The sequence below is a fragment of the Martes martes genome (assembly GCF_963455335.1).
Source record: "Martes martes genome assembly, chromosome: 5".
Classification (NCBI taxonomy): domain Eukaryota; kingdom Metazoa; phylum Chordata; class Mammalia; order Carnivora; family Mustelidae; genus Martes; species Martes martes.
The window spans coordinates 108,782,576-108,807,484 of NC_137892.1; the positions used below are offsets into that span (position 1 = coordinate 108,782,576).

Here is a 24,909-nt window from a genome sequence, read left to right on the forward strand (position 1 = left end):
TCTGATTTGGAAGACACTCCTGACCATCACTGATTGGATTTCTTTAAGTAGCTTATTTGATTTTCACCTCAGTTTCTGCATCCATAAAGTGGGAATAAAATGAAGATACTGTATGTTTTTTGAAATATTACAAACTTCCTATAGAGATGCTGCTACACTTGGGAGGAAAAGTACACACTGAGGTTAATAAGTCAGAAAAACTAATGGATTGATAGAAATTTAGAGGCATGAGGTACCTTGAGGATGACCCATGCCCCGGGAGCATATGGTTAACCACCTGGATGCTTTGCTGAGGCAATTCCTGGCTGTGGACCCTGGGCAGGTCATTTCACATGCCTGAGCCTCAGCTTTTTTACCTGTGAAATGGAGATAAAAACTGTACGACTCCACAGGTTTGTGGTGAGGGTGAAATAAGAGGATGTAGGCAAAGCCCAGTGACCTGCACGTAGTAAGTGCTGCATAAATGCGCTATTTTGGTGGGGAGACCAAGGCCCTAGGAAAGTAAATGCTTGTCCAGGCTTACACTGTGAGTTATTGGTAGAGGAAGGAACACAGGTCTCTTGGCTCATGCAACCTTGGACACATCCCTTACAATTTCTAGGGCTTAGTTTTACCATCTGTTAAGTGGGGACAATCTTTCTTGCCTTTACTGATAAGGATGTGGAGGGGAATTAAATGAGCTATTCAAGTAAAGCCCCCAATGTGAAGCATCTTTGGCGCTCACTAAATGTTAGCTGCTATAGCTTTCCCTTCCAGTTGGATTTGAAAGAGATCTTCAGGAATTAGAATGAAAAGAATCTTTTTCTCGGGGGGTTGTTTGCTGAGTCAGAGAATGAGTGGGGAACACCCATCCCAGAGGAGAAGCAAGTGTGCAGTGGACAAAGCCCAGACGAAGGGAAGCCCCCCGCCGAAGTCATAGGAATCTCATCCCCCAAACCAAACTGACTTCTCCTTGAGGCTCAGCACCTGGAATAAACACCTTAGTCCTCTACGTGGGATTCTTTCCCTTTCTGGTTCTTCTAGAAGCTTCTGTCAGCTCAAGTCAGAAGCACGGCATTCTAGCGTTCTGCAGCAGTACGAATGTCACTGTATTTGGGGACAGACTGCCTGGGTACCAGCCACACCATTGTCACTGACTAGCTGTTGCCCTGGACAAGTCCTTTCCCTGAGCCTCCATCTGTGATTGTAAAGTGTGGACAATGATGCCTGTCTACCACACGAAGTCATGAGGTGCCACACAAACATAAAGGATTGCATTCTTTTCACTATCATTTCCCACACCTTCTGCCTCCAGTCTGGAGGCAATGAAAAACCAGTGTGATTGCCTTTAAAGAGCCAAATTTCCCTCCAAGTCCCCAGTACTTTATTTAAGAGGGAGCAGCCTTCTTTTCCATGTGTGGTCCTGTTAAGAGGAGGATGTTAGCAAAGCACTGGACAACTGTAAGTGGCTACTAAGGCTGTTTCGTGGTGAGAGGGATCTGTTACCAGGCTGTTTAGCCAAAGCAATGAGTATAAAGCAGGGGGAGTTTGCACCAGACTGTACAGATCAATGCCAGGTGCCCGATGGCTGGGGAGGGCCAGAAGGATGGTGTGAAAGCGGCACTTCTGCCTCCTGACCTGCTTGGCTGTCGACAGCTCCATTTCCTCATCCTCTCTCAGAGCCCCCCTTTGTGTCAGAGCAGAACCACTGGCACCCATGAGACTGGGCAGGACCCCAATCCCCAGGCCCCTGCTTTTGCCTCAGAGGGGTCACATTTGGGTTTCTATATGTCATTTACCTTCAGTTTGGGACTTGTTCCTCTAAGAGTGATTTCATCTTTTAAGTGAACTTTTGAGGAAGGATAAAGTACTTTCCGCAGATGGTTCTGCATTTGAATAAGAGGAAACCATCAAACCCAGTGCAGAATGAAGTGCTTGGTGTTTCTAAGGTAGCAAAGAAGACTTCTGAGAAACAACAGCAACAACAAACTAAAAAACAAACAAACAAAAACAAAAACAAAAAACCCCAAAAACAAAAAACAAAAAATACCCCCCTTTTTTCAAGCTTTAGAGGAAATCAACTAGTCTACCCTTATTTGGCACTGATGAGCAGGAAACATGTGATACCAGGGATGTCAATGGCTGTGGTAAAGTTAGTGTGGTTGGTGGTTAAAGGTGAGGAGATAGAAATAATGCCAGCATTCACCTCATGCGGTGGAGGCATGAATTAGAAAATCCCTATATGGGCTGCTTAGCATATAGTAAATACTCAAAAATACCACCTGTCATCACCATGAAGATACCGTGAAGGAACCTGAGAAATCTGGGGTTATATACGTAGAATTGTCTCCCCACAACAAAAGTCGTTGAAGTCCTCCATGCCAGTATCTGTGAATGTGGTCTTATGCGGAAACAGCTTTCTTTGTCAACCATCACGCTAAGTACGATGAGCTCATTAGGGTGGGCCCTAATCCAATACCTGACTGGTGTCCTTAAGAAAAAGGAAAATTTGGGCACAGAGACATACATGCACACAGAGACCGTGCCATGTGAGCACTACAGTTCTGCTCCCATAGCCGAGGAGCTGCCGGAAGCTGGGAGAGAGAACTGGGACAGACCAGGCTCAGACCCGCGAGGCTCCGCTGACTCTTCTTCACTTCTAGGCTCCAGAGGATGAGATAAGAAATAAACTTTTGTCACAAACCATTCATTTAGTGGTACTTTGTTATGGCATTCTAGCCAACGAAGACACCCTCTTTCAGGGTGCCACAGTGGACAAGTATGTAAAAGAGATATCTTAGAAGTAGCTGTTGGATCTATTTTCAGCAGAGTGGAAGCCTGAGTGTAAAAATCACTATAAAAGGACACTGTTGGATTCTGGATTTGTCAGACAATTCCAACCTTCTTTTCTTCTCTCTTGATTCCAAGGAGTCTAGAGAGGTTTCCCTGGATTCCTTTGAAGCAAGGGACAGCCATGTGACACGATTCTGACTAATAAGATACAAGTAAAATCCTCTTAGGGTGTGTGTGTGTGGGGGGGAGGGGTAATTTAGGGTTTTCTAGATAAAAGGGGCAGAGATCTTGAATCTTTCTCCCCTCTTCCATCCCCCCTTGAAGATGGATATGAGGCCTGGAGCGGCAACAGCCATCTTGTTATAATGAGGCAGCAAAATCAAGGGAAAAGAAATGTAAAATGCTGGGAGGGGCAAAGCAGAGAAATAGGAAGAGTTCATGTATTGGGTGGCAACACTGAGCAGCATGTATGGTGTCAGTTTCTGCCAGCCTCGGATACCTAGCTAGCTACGTGAGGAAAATAGAGCCTTGTCGTTCCGCAAGTCACTGTTAGGATTCTGATGGTTGTCAGTTTATGATAATTTGTGGCCGAATGTCTCCTCTAACTGAACCACTATCTTGACTGGCCGTCCTGAGTAGGACTTTGAGCTCTCCTTCTGAATTTCAGTGTTATTTTTTTTTATTATTATTATTTTTAAATTTTATTTATTCATTTGAGAGAGAGACAGTGAGAGAGAGCATGAGAAGGGAGAAGATCAGAGGGAGAAGCAGACTCCCCGTGGAGCAGAGAGGCTGATGCGGGACTCGATCCCAGGACCCTGGAATCATGACCTGAGCTGAAGTCAGTCGCTTAGCCAACTGAGCCACCCAGGCACCCATGACTTTCAGTTTTAAAGTGCATTTCATGCATTTCCTACTTTGTTCTGCCTGCGCCCTCTTCGCACAAGCCCTGACACAGGGAACTGGTTAGGGAATGTGTCATCTTTCCACTGTCAGGACAAGCTAAGTTTCAGCGGACCAGTGTGTGTATGACCAGAGGGACTCTATTCGCTCTTCTCTTGGGAGCATTGTCATTAAGAGTAGTTGCAAGGACTCTGGGGGTTGGAGATACATGAAATCAAAGTCACCAGGCACATGATTATAAGTTGATGGCAATAAATATACGGGTGAAGACACAGACTTGGAGGTTAAATAGACCCGTGTTTAAATTCCAGATCTCAACTACTGACAAGTGTGTGACTGTGGGCAAGTTACTCAACCTCTCTGAATCTTGTTTTTTAATTTTAAATAGAAGAGTTAAGTCATTGGGAAGATTAGATCAGACCTTGAATGTGAAGTCCCTACACACAGTAGGTCTTGAAGAAATGGCTGACATCTTTGTCCTTTGGAAAAGATCTAGATTCAAGGGTACTTGTCATTATACCTCCTCGGGTGAACTCTCTTCTCAGAGCACAAATTTGACCAGTTCAGTCAAATAACTTCTCAGAACTTAGCACCACAGCTTGCCTCTGTGAAGGGGATTAAGGACTCTGAGCATGAAAAAATAGCACCAGGGAGACTAAGCAACAGAACCAAAGCTGACCCACAGGGGGGGCAATAAATAGGTCTGAGATCTCATTTTAATTTTGATAGTAGAGGGAGAAAAAAGTACATCTAAAGACATGATTATAAGTCAAGGAGAGGAAGATTTCTCAACCTTCACACTATTGACCTCTTGGGTTGGATGATTGTTTGTTGTGGGGGGCTGGGCTATACATTTAGCAGCATGTAAATAGCTAATTTGGCCCCTACTCACTACCTTCCAGTGGTGCCCGTAGCGTCTCCCCATCGTGACAACGTCTCTAGACATTGTCAATGTTCCTAGGGGTGGAATGAGGGTGTGCTGAGCCAGCGCAAAGGGCAATAGAGGGCTGATGTACAAAAGGGTCCCTCTGGGGGAATGTTACTGGTGTCGATAAGCAAGTGGTCCCCCATGCACTGTAAGCCTACATAATGTAAAAAATAGCAAAAGAAGAAAGGAAAGAATTTTGCACATTTCTGAGTTCTGACCACCTCATTAATGAGCAAAGGTCCAGGAGAATGGTTATTACTCCATCGAGACTGCAGAACAAGGAGTGATAATATTTGGACTATTTCATCAATCTGTGCCAAGGACCTCTTCAAATCAAGTCAGCTTAATGGGTAAAATATTTGATATTCTGTAAAAAGACCTAGCGGGTTCCAATCCATCCTTTTCACACAAAGCGCTATTACAGCAAAAAGAATCACAGGGAGAACAGTTATGAAAAGGAAGTGGAGCGGGAGAAGGAGCCCCATCCCTGTTTTCTAGCCACACCCCCGGCTTGAATACAGAAGGGCATCCCTCCTGTTACACGGGCAGCATTTGCAAAGCCCTCCGCTCGTCTCACACACCCAGACTATAAAAGATCTGTTAATTGGTGTAGCTGCAGAATAGGAACATTTGCATTTTTACTTTCACTCTCCACTACTCCCAATGATTTTTAGAGGGTTCTTCCCCATGAACATCCCTCCTCATCCTTCATCATCTACTTATAAAAACCCAATCTTAGAGACAGTTGCTACTCGTTTATACTTCTCTCAGGACCTTTTTGGGAGCCCTTGGTCTTGAGATTATAAAACACTGTTGTGAAAGATTCTGTTGTATGTACCACGAAGCACTGAAGAGGGCAAAACTGGGAAGAAAGGCTGTTCTGCATGAAAATATTCATACACATTATTTCATTATACACTTGAGAAATGACAAGTTCGTTTGCAAGAATAGTGTAAGATGTTCTCTTACAATTTTACCCATGGTTAAGAGCCTGTTCACTGGGTTCCAAACTCCACTTTAAACTTCTCCTGGATGTCTTACAACTCTCAACCGATCTTCGAGTCCTAAAAGCAGGTGCGTTTCTCTTCTAAAGAGGCTTTCAGGGTGTCGCCAGCTACAGGAATGCTATTAGGCAATAGTGCCGTATTATCACGTGATTATTCTAACTGGCTGAGAAGTCGACTAAATTTAAGTGCCATTTAAAGTAACTCTTAACATTTATGATTGAGCTATGGCTTGCTGGGGATGTTCCCCACAACTAATCATCACGCAAGCATGTTATCCGATCTCCCATCTCCCTTCCTGGGGAGGGTGCAGGAGGGCTCCAAAGGCATCAGGGCTTACGAGAGCATCATGATATTGCCTCTCATGGAGTAGAAAAGGCAGAGATCTGACATCTGTCTTAACCTGACCAAGTGTAGAAAATGTCGCTGATTTAGGAGTCCCTAGAGACCAGCACCATGGCTTGGGGTCGAAAACTGGACAGGAATGGGATGTCCAGTCTGGCAGCTGAGGCTTACCTTTTGCTCCCCTACAGCAAAAGGAGACCAGAAGAGGTGAGAAGTAGGATAAAGAGAAAAAGAAATCACAAAGACATAATTACTGCTAAATTGAAGCTCATCTACATGGTCAATCTGGATAATGCCTTTGGGCCAAAATTCTTTTGGTTAGTTTGGAAGCTTAAATTCCCCAGCTGAGCACACTGTTTGAGGCTGTACTCTGGGCACCTGGTGTCTGAGAGGGTGTTTCATGCACTTCAGTCAAATGTTAAAGCATAGAAAATAAATGGAGACTTCGGCGTGGCGCAGAGGGAGGGCAGAGGGGAGGAGGGCGCAGGCGCATTCCCTGATGTCTGGCCCTCTCTGCCTGGATCCATAAACCCACAGCCAACCTCATCCATCTGACCCTTCAGCCTGGGTACAGTGAGGCAACCTCATTTGCAGAGACAGGGGCAGCTGCATTAGAGTTGAAACCTGCTCATACGGTGAATATGCACCAGATTTATCATAATTTCAAACCTGTCTCTAACCAGCTGATCAAAAGGCAACCTTCTTCTTTGAAGATTTTCATTTGTAAGCTTCACTGCCCCAAATCAAAAAGGGCAACGGTACAGACTCCCAGGACCACATTCTGCATTTGTCAGGCAAGTGCCTTCAAGTCCCGGAGCGTGCTTGTCTATTTATAAGGGGGTATGCTGAGTTTCAGTGTATAACCCGATGCCTCTTTTGGTTCATGAAATTTGCACTATGTACGAGCACGGTTACGGAGGCATTTTGCTAGCCTTTTAGAGTTCAGTTTTAACCCAATTCTGCTCTCCTTTTTCTCCACAGACTTTCATACAAAATCCAGAATGAATGCCTCAGAAGGGGTCTTGATGGGTTTTATTGGATCAAAGGGCCCTCTCATAATAAAGAAACCGCACAGAGATTTACTGAGTGCATTAAAAAAAGAATGGCTTCTTGCCAGGGTTGGTAGAATTACATGCCAATAAAAAAAATGTTTGGGCCAACCGTGCTTTTAGAAAAGTGTGATTTAAAGATGGTGGGTTAATTTTTAATTTTTCGGTTCACCATTCTTGACACCACTCCTCCATAGATCTGGGTTAGAAACCTGAAGGACATATCAGGTATTTCTGTTTTCTTCATCTCCACAGTCAACACAACACAAAGCATATCACAAATCTGCCTTTTCTTCTCTGGAAGGAGTGTCTCAGAGATTCACTCTGTTTCTCTGTTTCCATGGCTCCCCTTCTAATCTAGGCCCTCACCAATGCACATACTCACTGATTACGGTCAGAGTCTTTGGAGAAGTCTCCCTTGTCTTCTGTCCCATTTCCCAGTCTATCCTGAATCCTCAGTCAATTAGTAAATAAATATTTACGGAGCATCTACTAGGTAACTGACACGATAGCGTGTCATAGTTTTATATTACATTCCTGCTTATGAACTTTAGGTACATCCCTATAGCCATACTAATCAAGTTCAATCTTCTGCCAGAATTCCAGGCCATCCATCATCTAGTCCTGCTCTACCTTCCCCTATTTTCCACCACTCTTCACTCAGCAGCCTTCTCCGTGCTGGCTGAGCCCCTCAACTCCCCTGCACCATGCCCTGTTAATTCTGGCCTTTCCCCTACCCTGTTGCCTACTGTGCTTCTCAGCCCATTCCCACTGCCATTTCTCTCCATCCTTCCAGGGCTGGGTGGGCCGGGAGCTGCATCCACCCGGCCAGCCTCGCCTCCGCCAGTCCCTGGGAGTTTCTCCCTTCTCTGAACTTTAATGGCCTAATTCCTCAATTGAAACCTTAGCATTGTGATTTTTTTCTTTTGAATGAATGCACAGGCAGCACGAGTATCAATAGATAGCAATATCTGCTTTAAATGTCACACAGGAAGACTACGATAAAAGTACCATCATCATGATAACTGTTATCAATCATTTTTTCACAGTTGAGGAAAAGGAGATTCGTGGCATTAACTTGACTTTCCCTAAAGCACGCAGTGACTAAGAGTTCAGATGGGAACCTAGCCAAACTAAATTCAGGGCTTTCTTCACGGGACTTCTCCAATGTCCAGCTGACCCTTAAAGTGAGGGAAATTAGGTTTCCCGATCCAGGCAAACAATGACACTGGAATTATGAAATTTCAGTGAGTCATTATTTGGGTTAAGAAGAAACAGAGGCTGGGAATTCTGTGTTGACAGCATGTGCAGAAGAAAACCCACCTCAGATTGAAATCAACTGTCCTCATCATGGGTGCGCGTCTACACCCAAGTCCCCAAACCTTTCTCAAACTCCTCCTGAAACTCTTCTCCCACGACCCCATAGTTTCCTTGGCTGCAAAGGGGCAGGGTGGGCCCAATTAATTCAGTTTCTTGACACCTACATCTCAGTCCTGAAAAGAAGGGAGGCCAGAGTGTGCCCGGGGCTGACTTCGAGTTCCTATATTAGGAAAGCCTCAGATGAATAGCTGAGTTTGCTTGAAATCAAACAACAAAACTGTACAGTCCTCAAAGCAATGTACACTTGTGCATGTCGGTGCACATACATGGGTCAAAATAAGCTAGCCACCACCAGCACCCCAAACCACACTGATTTCTCCATCCCGGGCTTCCTTGCAGATCCGAGCAGGCACCCAGGTGGAGCCCGACTCCAACTGTGGCTCATTAGCACAGACGACTAGAAGTTTAAGGGAAAGTGTGCCATAAACAATGCTAATCCTGACTTAAGTGGGAGAAAGCGACCTTTCTCCCTTCCCTAAAACAAATCGCTGTCTCAGGCTGCGCGGGCCCGCTTTACTATTACCCGTTAATACGTCTGCAGGCAGAAGATGCAGCTGGGGCCCCGCGAACAGGCTCCACAGTCAGGCCGAACATAATCCCTCATGTAATGAAAAACCTATTTCTATTTCTGAGGCCTCACTACTCTTCATACTGAAGAGCCTTGTGCCTGTCACACATTTATTGAAGCTTATTACTCATCTAGGCAGCGGGGCCCGGTTAGTATTTGGAATTATATTTTAAATCACAATTTTTCTATTATTTATTTTAGGATTCCAAGGCTATGGTGAAAGCATGTCAGTGTTACTCCTGATGCACTTTCAAAGGCATTAAAGCCCCAAATCAAAATTCTTTTCGACGCAGGGAACCTTTCTGCATATGTGGCGGACCTTAAGTCAAGACACCACGGTCCCCGGGTCACCCTGGTGGGCCGGATCCTCAGGACTCTGCCCTGATCACGTGGCTCAGGGGAGATTCCAAGTCGCTCCCCATTCAGCATCCGAGTCATCTTTCCTGGGCCACCGGCTTTGCTCCCTCCTCTCACATCATGCTCTTCTCGTTGGCTTTCAGAGATAAATGGATAGAGTCTCTTTGGAGGCTGGGGACAGGCGTGTGAAGAGACGGCTAAGACTGTAGCCTCATCATCCAGTGGAAAAATAAGAACTGGCTTAATCTAAGTCCGAGGATTTTTCTGAGCTGACCACGGAGTCTGAGTTCCGTTTATTCGCTAGGCCAAGGGTGAGCATGTGGTTTTCTGGTTCTGTAGAAGCCCGTGGAAACGGTAATTGTCTCCCACCACTCATCGGGCCCCCTTCTCCTTTACATGCTCAGGAAAAAAAACACACACGCCGTATGTGCTACAGTGGCTCAAAGGAATGCCTTCCCATATTTTTGCCCCTGTGCACATTTGCTTTTTCTCGTGATACTTGTTTCCCCCTTGGCATCGATGAAGATTCTTTGCCATTAGGGTCTACACCCTCCTTGGCCCCATCACACGAATGACAATCAGCCAAAACGTGACAGCATTTGCACACCTAGTCGCTTTTCACGTCTGGAGTCCTTCTCTACATTTCCCCTGGGAGAGATGTTGGACTAGCCCTACGAAGAAAACCCCTGCTGTCTGTTTGACCTGGTAAATGGGTTTGAAAGAGTGCAGTGACAAGCCCAGAGCCAACTGGGTCCACTCTGGGTGTCTCTCCACAAGCCAGGTTTTTTGGTGTGTTCTGTCATTCTGTGTCCTGCTACTGCAGGAGTCAGAGACACCGGAAAGTGTTTGGTCAGGAGTGAGGCAGCAGTAGTGTGTGATCAGGAAAGAATTCCAAAGGGCGTGGGTCAATTAGCCAAGGTACCCAGACATGCAATTATGAGAAGAGTTGGGGCTTGGCTTCCGTGTGATCTCTCCCCCTCGCTCTTTTTTTCCTTCATGTTTTGACAGCCTTCTCCCTGGGTGGGGTACACAACAGCTTGTTTAATAAACCCCTTAGTCATGGGAACGTGACAGACAATTCTTTTTCTTCCTTCAGGACAAATTTAGTCACAGATACTTCAGTCGGGTCCACTCTCCAATTTGCCTTTGACATTAAAACAAGCCATTGGTATTTCACTACAATACAGAGAGCACTGCTGGGTCAGCTGACCTTTCCAGAGGCTTAATTCCTGTCAGTTTTGAAGAGAAGAATAAAATACCACTCAATCGGCATCCGCATCCCCACAAAAGAAATAGAGATATTTTCTCCCAGACAAGGCCAAGACCACGAGCCCTTGGGTATACTTTTGCCCTGACCACCCCAACCTAAAGACCCAAGGCGGGGAGGTGGGGGGTGTGGGGACAAGAGTGGGATAAAGGACGTTTTTTTAAAAGTCTAACATTAAATGAACTGGAATGTATGTATATTCCTTTAAAAAAATTAAATCTGACAGAGCAGGATACATCTGGACTTGCTGTGAGGATACTGAAAGGTAGACCGTGTAGAAGAGGGGATGGGAGGGGAAGAAGCGGCGACATTCACACCTGTGTGAATGCAAACGCTGTGAAAGATAAAACCTTTGGAACCAGGGTCAGAAGCTAGTTTCCTTCAAGTCAGAGCAAATGTACCTGTCAAAATGTTTCATTAAAATGTACACCTATTGGGGGCGCCTGGGTGGCTCAGTCGGTTAAGCACCTGCCTTCCGCTCAGGTCATGATCTCAGGGTCCTGGGATCGAGACCCACATTGGGCTCCCTGCTTTGCTGGGAGCCTGCTTCTCTCTCTTCTGCTCCCCCTGCTGTGTGTTCCTCTCTCTGTCAAATAAATAAATAAAATCTTTTTTAAAAAGTGTTTAAAAAAATGTACACATATCGAAGACTGTTCCTGACCAGAACATTTGGGGCAGGATTTGTAGGAGTCGTGGTGTGGGGGCACCACTCACACACATGCCAAATAGGGGGGCTGACCTCGTGTCCTTTCTCCTTCCCTGTCCCACTCCCTTGCCCAACCCCTCTGAACCTCCCACCTCCAGACTTGGGTGAGTAGTAAGTTGCTATCAGCCTGGGCATACCCATGTCCTATCTGAGACCATAAGACATGCCCAGTTAGGAATTAGGAAACCTTTCCAAATGGTAGAAGTTCATAATCCATTGGGTTTGGTTGGGAGCTGAAACTGTCAGGTCGCCTCCGATATTCCTACTGGACCTTCCTTTACACCATGAAGAGAGGCAAAATAATGCAGAGAAAGGATGTAGCATAAAATAATACTCTTCCCTCATGTCCATTTCTGATCAAGATCGAGTAGAAGACTTTCAGGAATGCTCTCACTTGATTGAAAAACAAATATACTTGCTTCCTAGCTTCAAGGGTCATTCTAAAGACAACACATCTGAAGAGAATAGTGATTTTTCTAAGCCTAGCTTTCAATGCTCCCAAGGGAGCCAAAAGGCATATTCATTCTTTCCTTCTCTTATATCATTTGCAGTAGCAAAGGCTGTACTGGAATTACATGAGTATCAATTAGACCCAACAGAAGATAAACCAACCTTAGTGAGAAATGATTTTGTAGGAGGTGATTTTCATGCCCCCCCCCCAAGATACACTGTATTTGAAATATAGACGGATGTTCAACATTAGACACATTACTCTCATCTATTAGGCAAGGGCCTGCTGTGTCTATAAATTCAATTTCCTTTATCATGGTGGCTTTCTGGTTTATTTGGATAAATGTTGAGCTGTCCACTGTTATTTATCTAAGTAGTTCATGAGGCAACCGAAAGTTTAATGATGTAAGATGAGGGGTGAAACAGCACCTCCAAGCAATTCTCATGGATTGCTTTTCATCTCATTACCTTGGTTGGACTTATTGGTTCAAGAAATCATGCAGAAGATTATGTGTCATTTGATGTGCTGGGTGTCACTGTTCCCCCATTTTGGTGTCTTCTAATTGTTCCATGTTTTATCCTGCTTAGTGGATGGCATCTCATAGCTGGCATTGCTCAAAAGCATTTCTAATTACTCTGTTCACAGCTTCTTATGCCTTTTCCTTTACTTTTTGTCTTAACTCCAACCCATTCTTTTTGGTATATAGTCTTTTTTTTTTTTTTTCTTTTTGGCTCTTCTCTGCTGTGTTCCTGAGAAGTATAAGCTAATCACAGGCAAGCTTCTTTGTTTGAGAAGCTTTACAGTTTTTAAAGTAAATTCAAGAGGAGATAATGCCTTCATTTGACAAAAACAGACTGGCTAAAAATAGACACAAATGTCCTCAATTTCTTATTGTGTAATGGTTAGACCACTTCACATTTCTAGGGGGAAGAAAGGATGGCTGACCATTTGCTTGTACTGATGAGTTAATAAAAAGGTTTTTAGTATAGAAGCTTCTGTTCCCTGATGGGCCTGGGAAAAATGAAACGCAAATGTCTTAACATCATGGCACAGGTCATTTATGCAAAACATAACTTACCTAGGCTCTCTCAGCTTTCCTATGAAGTGTTCTATTTTATGGGGTTGCTTATGAGACCCTAGGTCTAGGAGAAAATTGTGAGTAAAAATGTCCTAGATTCTGAGGCTGGTCAGCAGGTTCCAGCATACAATGTGACCAGCCAACCACTTGCCTAAAGAAAATTTCTTGTGTAATGGAAAAATGTAAAATTAATAAATTTAATAAATTTTATGTTAATAAAAATATATTATATGACTATACAAAGCTGCACAAAGATTTTTCACGGGGGAAAAATGTCTTTAATCTACAATTCTCTCAAGAGAAGAGAGAGATTTCTCAAGGAAGTATACTAAACTTCTTATTAAAAGAAAGTTTAAATACATGAACTCTAACTCAGTGAATGCCCTACCAATGTAGGTTTGTAAAATTTGGGGCACAAGGTAGCCTTAAAACCAGTTTCAGCAATGCTTCTAATTCAAAGGCACACCAAACTTCTTTGCAAGATGTCACCTTGTTTATCATGGCCTGAAGAGCAGAATGTGTTTGACACACTGCCACTTACTTTTCCCTCTGGAATATAAGCAAGTCTAATCTAAACTTCATTAACGTGCCTCTAAAACGTTCATGGTGTAATATAAGTAAGCGAACTGATAGGATTGCATCATGACCGCAAAGGCAAAAGCAAGGTAATATGCCTTTCTTTCATAAAGATCAGAGTCCCTAGGGGAGTGCCAAACATGTTTGTACAAATCTTACTACAAATGACCTAACTCCACGGAAAACCCGTCCCAAGGGAAGGGCCGTCCCTAACAGCTGTGAATCAAGTCATGATGAAAGGAAGGCAAAGATTGGAGGCAAAGCAGATCCTCCCTTCTCATCCATAGCTTTGGATTTCAGGGAAGAAAAGCCTTTGAAAGATGATGCATATTATGTATCATATAAACTTCCCTTTCCAAGAAAGGAGGACACTATTTTCTTCGGCAAAACTCTATCCTTATCATCGTGTAGCTTCAGACTGCTGTGTTTTCTGAGACATTCTGATATTTACATATTTATTTAAGGCTAGAAGTTGATAATAAAAAATGAAATTAGTGGAACATGCAATGCATTATCCTCTCTTTTATGGTAATATTAAATATGTTAATGTAGTTGATGGACCATTTGCTCTCCTAATGCAGAGGATCTTAATATGAGACATCAATTTAATAAATGATTTATTTGATGAGGAAAGGGCTCGGGCAAAAATTCGGTGTGTCTGTTCTTAACAATCAAAATGTGAATTTTCTAGAAAGGAATTTTCAGAGAAGGGTACAAGAGGTATGACTTAAGGCGACCTTAAGAAAAATACAAATGTTCTAAAAGTTCACTTCAGGGTCAGATTTCTGTTGTACGAGGCTACACAGCTAAGTAGGGCATTTCAGAGCACAAAGGATTCTGCATGGCTTGTGTACACAGACCTAATTCACCATATAATAGTCCTTTTCTCTATTTGGTGCCTTGTAGCAATTGCTTCATTTCTTAGCACATCCTCATTTACAGGGAAGCAGCCAACAGACTTTCAGATTTATGCCATTATTTGCTTCTTCACCTTGAACTCCAACTAAATTCTGCTATACTTTTGTAATATGAGTGCCAAATGGTGGCTGTATGCCAGACACAAACACTTCCCAGTTTCACTCAGCTAGCTCTCTCGATTTCAGGGAATCACAGATTCCTGCTAGAGGACTTAAATGTGGTGCTTACACATCCCCCCTAACTGTTCCGTTGCCTAAATGCTTTCTAACTTGGAAATGCAATTTGGGAACAGAGGCAATTACAGCATCAGGGAACCAGAAATTTCCTTTTACATGAGAGAACCAGTGAATTAGGGACCAAGGATTCTGGGTACTTGATAATGCTGTCAACAAATGATCCAACATATCCTTAACCCTAATCGACATTTATTAATTCAAAATATATTTATTGATGCTTCCAAGCTGTTAGGCACAGTTCTGGAGATACAATGATCCAAGAATCTGGTTCAGACTTTGCTACGGACCTGGTCAAGGAGTGTGGTAGCCAATACAATCATCATAATAAGCTTCTATTGTGTGCCAGGTTCCACCACACTTCACTGATGCTAAAACTCCGAGGTTTTCACCTTTTTTTCCTCTCTGAAATCAGAATGCATTTTGTAACTGGTGATTCTGTATAATCGTGGCTGGCCAGGCAGCACACTGGTCTGCCGGTCTGACTATGGACCTATCAATTCACATGGTTGTATGTCCTTCCAAGTGGTCTGTGACTACGTCTTTCCCAAACTCCAAAATAGAAATGATAAATGCGAAGTACTTGTCAGGACTTTGGGGATATGCACAATAGTGACATTTCTCATACTTGAGGACATACTGCATTTGAAGACAAGTTGTATACATATACAATTTTAGTCAACACCGGAACCATCTTTACAAGGCAGGAGCTATTCCACTGTTCTGGGTAAGGAAACTAAGGCACATGAAGGTTAGACAGCAAGGCCAAGTCTTTTAAGTGTACACATCAGAACTTGAACACAAGTCTGTCTGACACTAAAGCCCGTGCATGTGCTTTGTGTTACATCAAGCTGGTTCTTTTCTCTTCTTTCTTTTCTTTTCTTCTTTCCCCTCCCTCCCTCCCTTCTGTCCTTCCTAGATGGGGGAGGGGTACAGGGAGAGGGAGCGAGAAAATCTTAAGCAGGCTCCACACCCAGTGTGCGAGCCCCATGTGGGGCTTGGTCTCACAACACTGAGACCATGACCTGAGCTGAAATCAAGAGTCAGATGCTGAACTGACTGAGCCACCCAGGGGCCCCAACTGGTACTCTTCTATTTACCACAGCAAGAACCTCTGCAGTTGTGTTACGGGTAAAAATGTAGAAGGAAATAATACTTAGAGTACACTGGACGCTATATCCAGAAATCTAAATTATGCAACAAGTAAAAATAAACAAACACATGCATGACTTAAGAAATGAGGAATTTAAAGGCTTCCTGGGGAAGGTAAAGGATCTGTGTGCTTGGTGACCACCCTAAGTGATCCAGTCAAATAAACTGAGAATGTGGAGAGAGACACAATAATGTCAGAGTATCCTGTTACTGCTTCTAGAGAGACCACAGTCACAGAGAGATTTCAGGACAAAGGCTTCAATGGTGAGTTAAGGGATAGATAGGTGGTGGACACTCCATACGCATTCACCCAACACAGGCTCCATGGGGCCACAAAGTCCTGGACTGGCAGATTCTACTGACGCCCTAACTCCCTGTCACGGTGCTTGAGGGGTGTGCCATGCACTCTTCCCTGGTTTTGCATTAAGATGCTCTACAGATGAAGGACCAAGTGTTGTTTCCTCTTCCTCATCCATGGAGCTTACCGGCGAAGGCGAGAAAGCCCCGTGTTGGATGATTACCTTGATTTCCGACAGGTGCCTCGTAGTGGAAAGCAAAGAACTTCCCTGAATGTCAGACACAGATACACATGCTGCCACATGGCTGCTAGGTGATGGTGACCTAGCTAATGACTTAATTTACTTTCCATAAATTGACAGATCCTGTGAAATTGGGTGTGCAATTATGAAATGGGAGCCCCACTGCCGAAGACTCACCAGTGTGTCAGCGCTGACAGGACTTCATTATCTGGTTAAGAGCACATTAGCATATCTAAAGTCTGTTACTAACATCGGAGCTGACAACATGGCGGGGTCCCCTGACTTCTCTGTGGGCAGGTCTCCTCTTCTCTGTGGGGCTCACTACAAGATTTGACCAACCGGGGGCAGAGGAGTTGGGTGGAAATGTTTCTTGCAGGATTGTTCAGATTTAATCACCAGCCTTTTGCGTTTTAGATAACTGGAGGTAAACCTGTATTGTCAAATTCGTGCAGAGGGTTTAGCGCCTCTCTGGATAGTCAAAGAACAGTGAGTCTGAATGAGAGGGCCACCACTTTTCCTAGGCTGTAGCCTCACAAAGGATGCTGGGTAAGTGTACTGTTCTCATCCTTTTTTCTGTCATTTTCTTTATGTTTTCCCCAAATCTGCTCTGTTCAGCGAGATGGGAATACACAAAATAGCAGCTCCGAACGCCGGATTCATCAGTAGGAGTCTCAACATATCAATTTTCAAGTGTAGCAACTTTAAACACATTGTAGGCTTTTAGTTTCCATAGAAAATAATCTCTCATTGTTTTCAAAAGAAACTGAAAGCACCCCAAATTACCACACTTTTAACATCCTGACATGTTGATGGCCCGTGTTCTTCCCAGATCAAAGTGAGAGTGGCAGAAGACAGAGCGTTGAGCAGCTTACTTAAAACATAGTATTTCATATTTGGCAGGAATTACTGTAGTGAAAAAAGACAAGGTGACTTTCTAATATATATATGTATTTTAGTTTGGCAGAGATCTGAAGAGCTAAAAACTAATTTAGGATGACATAAATGCTCTTATCTTTTCCTCCACCCCCTTTCCTTCCCAACCACGAGAAGAGCTTTTGACAGAAACTCAGCATATGTTACGTATTGTCTTTAACTCGCGGGTGATAGTCTGAACCCTGTGTCATGATGAACTGTTGTGTTGACTCTCATCTGAGAATTTCTAGGATTATCTGGATTTCAACAGCAAAGTCATCTATCACAAGCACCTCTCTTCCTTGACGTGGGGTAGCTGTTGAAGAACTGTGGTGTCTTTTAAGGAAACCAGATCTCTGAACCTTAACCTAGGATGAGGCAGAGATGTCCTTCAGGGAACCTGCACCTTTACCACCTGTTGGGAAACCCCGACAAAGAAGTTGGGAAACCCCAATAAAGAAGGTACCAGGGACTGAGGCACCTTTGAAAACAGGCAGTGATTCTGCAGAGGAACCCGGGGTAACTGAAGACTGATGATGAGGGAGTACATGGCAAAGTTTTTTTGGCAATTCCATACCACCCAAGAGTTGAAGCCGTGTTTCACACTGTCTATTAGGATGGGCATTTTTACCCTTTGGAAAGTTTCAAAGAGAAAAGTGGCTTGCTTTTTCTACTTTTTGGTTTGGATCAGAAAGTCAGGTGTAATTATTCATTACAAAGTGGGATTGCCAGTCTCAGAAAATAATCACCTGCTCCATTTACAGCGGACATAGAGTTGGACTCTTAGCTAGGCTGAAAGCAGATTTCCTTCCTTCCTTCTTTTCTTTCTCTTTCTTTCTTTCTTTCTTTCTCTCTTTTCTGCAAAAATGGACACACTCTGAAAAGGTATTTTTAGGAAAAGAATAGTAATATAATCCAGGAGGGGTTGGCAAACGGTGGCCCAAGGGCCGAATCCAGTCTGCCACCTGTTTGTGTGTTTTGAACAGCATATGAGCTAAAGAATAGTTTTACATTTAAAAAAGTTTTTTTTAAAAAAAAAAACAAAAGAATAATATTTCCTGACACATGAAAGGTACGTAAAATTTGAATTTCGGTGTCCATACTTAGAGTCTCTTGGAACACAGCCACGTATGGCCGTGGTTATGGTTGCTCTTGCCAAAGGAGGGCAGAGCGGAACAGCTGAGATGAGACTACATGACCCTCAAAACCAAAAACATCTATGATCTGGCGCTGCATGGAAAGTGTTGTTTTCTGACCCCTGTAACAGACGACGCTTGGGAAAACAGCCACCTGAGGACAGGCTAGGAGACTGAGGAAGAGAGATGGTTTCTCTCCACTGTGGGGATCATCAGAAGATGGTGTGGGAAGGAAAGGAACTAATTATTCTCCCTTGTTCATGAGGATAAAGTCAGATTCAGGGAGTTGATGCTACAAAAGGGATCATTTAGGTCTCATGCAGTATTGGGAGATAATCAGGAGAGTAATCAGGAGACCCAGGACCTAGTCTTACCCTTGCAACTAGCCAGCCACGTGACTGCAGGCGCTCTGGGCTTCAGCATCAACTCCGTGAAATGACTGTAATACGCTGATTTTATTTTCTGATAGAGCGTATGGTGGGGGCTGGGGATAGGGTTCACATTTAATAATTACATAAAGGTGCTTTCAATGAAAAAGCCGACAGTTCTCAACAAATGGAAGTTGCCAATCAGTTATTGTTATGTGTACTATGAGGATAAAGACACAGTAGAGTTGGCATAAAACAGGAGAGGAATTCTATATTGGTTACATGATTCAGAAACGGAGGGATCTAGAGGGATTTCTGGCATCGCAGGCCATGAGAGCACTTGAGGGGCCCTAGCATGTAAGACAGCTTCCTGCGAGGGAAGCTCTCTTGCATTTCACAGCCAGTACTCCCAAGAAAACATGTGGACCAGGGGCTGAGTGATGCACAAAATGGTCCCCTAGGGGTTGATGCAGCTTTTCAGAGTAATTTACTCCAGGATGTTATGTACACTGGAAGAATCTAGCATAGAAAGAATCTGATGGGAGAGTGCACCCTAAAAGATCTTTGTCCCCGGTTGTGTCAGGAGGAACTGGGGGATCTTTCCTGAGTTGGTGAAGGCCCACATCTTCCAATGTGTGCAAGGGTTGACCTTAGTCTGCTTTCACACTCACTCGCGTGCTGGATGTATGGAAGCACTTGTCATGGGGCTGAACTTTTCCAGGTGGCTCATTTCTGGAGTCTTCTGTTCATGGGTTGGAACATGCAAGGAAGGTAATTTGACTTAATTGTCACAGTTCCCGGCAGGCCCGAACCCATATCAACCCATATCTCGGGGTTGATGCTTCAGTTGCAGGACTTACCATGTTCTACCGGAACATGGAGTCATGTGTGAACCAGAATGAGCTCAGGTCTTAGAAACTCGGGTGTCCTTAATAGGAGGGCTTTGATTTTTATGTTGCCCTTCTGTCCTTCCCTGATGACTTGTTTTCTCGGTGGGCACAATCGCTCATTGCTCCCAACAGCATTTTTCTCTGTGTTTATAATGCACTGTTTATGCCCCTGCAGCTCTGTAATTAATAATATACTGCTTTTCATCTTCAAAGTGATTTATACACATTAATTAATCCTCACCATACTTTGGAGTTTTTGCACGTAAATAACCATCATGCTTCCGGATTTTACTTAGGAAACTTAGACGCAGGAGGAAAACAACTTTGTCAAGGCAAAGGAGAACGGGATCACTGGGTCAAGATCAGCATTCAAGACCGTGACCCCTCATGGTGACTGCAGAGCTGCCGTCCCCTCTGGAGAGCAGGCCTCTGGCTCCACACTCACCACCATCACCGCCGGGGACACTGGCCCCCACCATCACTCGTTTTGAGTCATCAACTATGCTTTAATGCTCCAGGGTTAAAGAATAATCTTACCTAAAGCATACATAATAGAAAATGATAGATTATAATCTAATAAACCATCCTAGGATGCTCAGGTCCAGCTTCCAGTAGCCTCCAGACGGAGGATAAATATGTTTCCTAATCCATCATTTACAAGTTACATACCGAATTAAAACATTAAACTCTCACTGTATGGTTTCCCATTTATGTAATCACCCTACAGAAAGCTATTATATTTTAACTATCAAGCTCAATACATCAGGCAGTAGTCATCTATCTCTCTCTGGCAAGTAGAGTAGGAGGTACACTGGGGACGGTATTGGCGGAGGTGAGTAGTGTCTCAGTTTCTGTATCTGGGCTCCCCATGGTGCCCAGCAGCTCAGCAGAACATTAAGCCTGAGAAGTGAGCTCACGGACCCTTTTTGAAGTTTCTGACACAAAGCCAAATCATGCAAAGACCCTGAAGGCAATTCAATTTGCTTCTACCATGCCTCCTTGAACAGTTACCTGGGGAAGTACACAAAACTACCTCTAATGACGCAAAAGATTCTACACAAGTGGCAGAGCGTGTGACGGACACCCTACCCCCTCCCTCAAGTCAATTCATTACTCCATCCTTCATCGAGAGCAAGTGAGAAGCAGATGTGACTTTAAATTAGGGGTACATGGATGTCAGACCTCAGTCCCCACGTGGGGCTGGGGTTTATAGCACCAAGGCTTTTGCAAAGTTCCAGATAAACATGGTACCTTTCCCCAGAGTGTCACTTTTGGAAGGCATTCCTAGGAGATGCGACTGGTAAGAAATGTAAAATGGATTTTTCTGTATTAAGGTTCGCATAGCGATCTTATGGAAGACAGTGACAACTTCACATCAGTTTTTGGCTAGTGAGGGCCTTGGGCAGAGCCCCAGATTACTGGGGATGCAAGGCCACCTGCCCTCGCCATCAGGCAAGCTTGCATAGAATGGTCTGGGAAGTCCTGGACCAATTCCTTCTCTGGAAGATACCACACTGGCTGTCTGAGGATGAAGGAAGTGTGCAAGCCCCAGTGTTGAGGGAGAAGGGACAAAGTCAGATTGATCAGGATGGCCTTTTTCCCTCAGAACAAGTGTTGAGAAGAATTTTGCAGTTGGTCTCTTTTTGCTGGTGTTTTATAGGTTTGCTTTGCAACATGGCACAGCCCAACTAGGGAGGCATATCACAGCTGCCCTGAAACCAAGCTGGAACCATCAAGTGTTTCAAATACACTTGAACAAACATCACTGTGGCCTCTGCCTGGGCCAGGAGCTCTGCCATTGGTAAGCTCAGTTCACAGAGAAGCAAACCGGGGCTCTCTGTTGGGGCCAGGAGCTGTGAGCAGGCTTTGTGGCCAGCCCAGGATGCTCACATGCGTGGGGCACCCTGCCCCTGAGCTCTTGCACCCACTGCTTGCCAGAGTTACAGGGCTACCCCCCCCATGGATGCAAACCAACATCCCTGGCATAGGAAGAAAGATACCCCAACAACCTCACCAACCTGCTACCCTAAGTTATATCCTGAGTTCGCAGAAGCACAGCTGGCACGAGACATGAACCTGATTCACAATTGTGGTGCAATTCAAGTTGAGACTAAGGGGGCAGAAGCTAAGAAGGGGATGTGGGCAAGATCCACAGTGTGTGTGGGTGACCTGATTCCATACAGAGACCCGACTGGACCACTCAATTCTGTTTCTGTTCCACATCTCTGGCAATAAGCTGGCTACTCAGCTAGATGTTCGCTTTGAATCAAGATGCTCCCAGACATGCTGGTCACTATTCCTCTATTCAGTTTTTGGTGGAAGTTAACCCATGTTGCACGCATTTTAGAACGCAGACCTGGGTTAAAATCCAGGGACGGAAGAGACTAGAAGGCCAGGTGGGAATGAGGGATGGGTTTGGAGAAACAACAATTTTTAGCTCGTCTCCAAGAAAGAATACAGTAGGGATGCTTACTTACACATCTGATAAATGTTATTTAGAATCTTGAGAAGGAAGCTCATCAGATTTAAACACATTTCAGGCAAGAAAAAGCACTCCCATCTCTCCCTCATTGTTTACATCTTTCAGGAGCCAACAAGCAAGCTGTACAGACAAGAGAAGCCTGCTGTATTCACAAGTCCACGGCCTCTGCCCCACCTCTCACGGCCAGGGTCATGGAGCAGGCTGCCCTGACTTACCGATGAAATATGCCAGCAGGATCGCCAAGAGGAGGGCTGCGGCGATGGCGGACAGGGCGGCGCATTTCCAGCTGCAGTATTTAGAGGGCTTCTTCAGCTTGAAGGCCTTCCTGGAGAAGGTGTTCCGGGGCAGCAGGCGGGGTGGTGGCGTGTAAACGGTTCCTGAGGTCAAAGGGTATCCCGGAGAAGAGCTGCTAAACAGGGGTGTGCTCCCCGAGGAGGTCTTAAAGAGAAAGTGCCTGGTGAGGAAAAGGGAAAGAGTCAGCGTGGACATGGCTGGCTCCTGGGGGACATCTAGCTGCCTTTTCTTTCACTCTGCTTTTATAGTTGTAGTACGGTCCTAGGACCCAGCTCTACCTTGTCAAGGACAAAAGGGCAAAGATTTCATGTGATGTTGACATAAATTAATTCCATAAACTCACAACATTTTATGTGTTCCCATATACATCCAGATTTTACCTTCCACAACAATTCTGAAAAGTATTCAAAGCAAAAATGGAAACTGGGTTACTGTCTGTCACTTGGAGATGATGAGGATGATGATGACAACGATGACGCGAAGTAGTGCTGTGTGTTACAGCCGTACATGGAAAGGCACTAGAAATAGACTCTCACAAGTACTTACAAACTAAGTATTAAAATATCCATACATTGGGGAAACCAGGCTTAGAGAAGTCAAGCAATTGTCCAAGGATGTGAACTCGGAGCTCTGTCTCATGCTGAAGTCCGAGCTCTTGAGTGTTACTCTCAACTGTCTTTCCTGAGCCTTCTTCCTGGGCTGTTTGCCTCCCTGCATCTTGCTTCCTGTCCTGAGACTGCCTCTCTAGCTCATGTGATGATCATGGTTTTTTCTTTGGTAACCTCTTCGCCTGCCAATTAAACAAGATGCTCTTGGTCTCTTGGGCTGCAATAGGGTAATGGGACCTGCTGCTGACACCTACCACAACCCTTCCTCAGGGTCAGGGGACGGTCTCGCCAAGGACACTTCAAGGACCATAAATTCTCTGACAGATTTTTCTCTCTTATGTGTGCCATTTATAAGACTTCAAATGTGACTCGCCACACCTTGTTTCAAATGATGAATTCTCTTCCAGGAAATAGACAGTGGACTTTAAAGCATGGATTAAGTAGTGTCTAGAGTTTGAGCAGCTGGAGACTGGGGACTGTGTCTTCTTTTATACCTTGTTCGTTTTTATGTTCCCAGTACACAGCTCAAAGCTCAGCATGCAAGGGAGACTTTAGTGAGTGAGTGAATGAATGAATGAATGAGTGATTGAATGGAGTTCCCTCATGTTTTGTGACTTTGAGATTCTAAGACTCCAAAATGTCATACAGGTAATTGCTTCCTCTTCAAGTCTTCAGCAGGTACAACTATACTTACAGACCACATACCATGTGTCAGTTATGACGCTAAATGTTTTACTTGCATCCAAACCTCACATCAACCCTATATTTTTAACACAGTTTTACAAATGAGAACATGGAAGCTCAGAGATAGCAAGCAGGGTCACTGGGGCTACAGATCCCATCTGCCTGACTCCAGACCCTTTGGTTTGACCTCATACACCACACGGCCCCTGCATATAGGACCCAGCAGGCTATCCCGGTGGGATTCTGAGGCCGGCTTGCTATTATTACAAGTACTTGGATCTTAGCTGCTTCCAGACAAAACCTTGAAAGTATTTTAATCCTTGACAAAGATCAAACAAACTTGGGATGACGGACAATCAAGTCAGAAAATGAGTATCGGATTAGAGAATGATTTGGCACAGCTAACATTAAAACAAACAACTGATACTTAAAAACTTTATTTGTACTCTAAGTATGTTTGATGATATGAACAAAGGCAAGAGGTTGGATTCCATAAATAAGCCTCTGTATTCCTTAGTACTTAGTACTCTCTTAACGCTCTGGATGAAAAGTATCTTCGGAAGAGGTGGCAGGAGGCACAGGGTTTAGAAGAAGCATTTTGGAGGAATGTTCATTTGGATGGGAGCATTAGCAGTACCATTCCTGGACAAGTAAGCTTATGTAAATTACACAATACCGTTCTTAAAAGCCTCCATCTTTTCATCTGTAAAATGGGGGTAGTGATGGTCCCAGCGTAGGTGGTTGTATGGATTACACGAGATCATGTAGGAAAAGCACCTAACTAAAGGTGTGTCTCATAACAAGTGGTCGGTGCATTATGAGTAGCTTTTATTATTAATTCTCAAAACAACATAAGGAGTCTGAAACATGAGTTTTAATTTAAAGCCTGACAAATGTCAAACAAACACCTGAAGAGTTCTCCAAATCACTAAATAATAGTCCACAGCCTTATAATTAAGCTAGAACATATGCACACCAGAAAGTCAGGGTGATGGAAAAGTGCTGGAATTTGATTCAGAACTAGCTCAGATGTACTTCTTGTACAATTTCCCAAGAGTGAGCTGTGAAAATAGGATATTAAACTAAAACCAAGAAATATAAAGACATCGTAAGCCATTATTAATAAATATCTAGAAATATAGGGGCACCAAATCTCAACCTCACAGAGATCTCACTCCTTCCCATGGCTTCAAGCATCCTATGACTCAAGTCATCAAGGGTCCATTTCCAACCAGCTTCCACCCTGAGGTCCAGACTCCCATTCCAGGTGTATACTGGGCATCTCTCTCTCTCCATTCCATAGCTGTAT

At 44.2% G+C, this 24,909-nt stretch overlaps 1 protein-coding gene across 1 annotated transcript in view; it reads right to left on the reverse strand.

Moving 5' to 3' along the window:
- The window catches only part of TENM2 (teneurin transmembrane protein 2), a 1,113,787-nt gene that overhangs the window by 243,265 nt on the left and 845,613 nt on the right, over positions 1 to 24,909 (reverse strand). Inside the window, exon 7 of the mRNA XM_080804500.1 lies at positions 22,230 to 22,468. Within this exon, the coding sequence (XP_080660626.1) occupies positions 22,230 to 22,468 (239 nt within the window). The remainder of the gene's footprint in view (positions 1 to 22,229; positions 22,469 to 24,909) is intronic.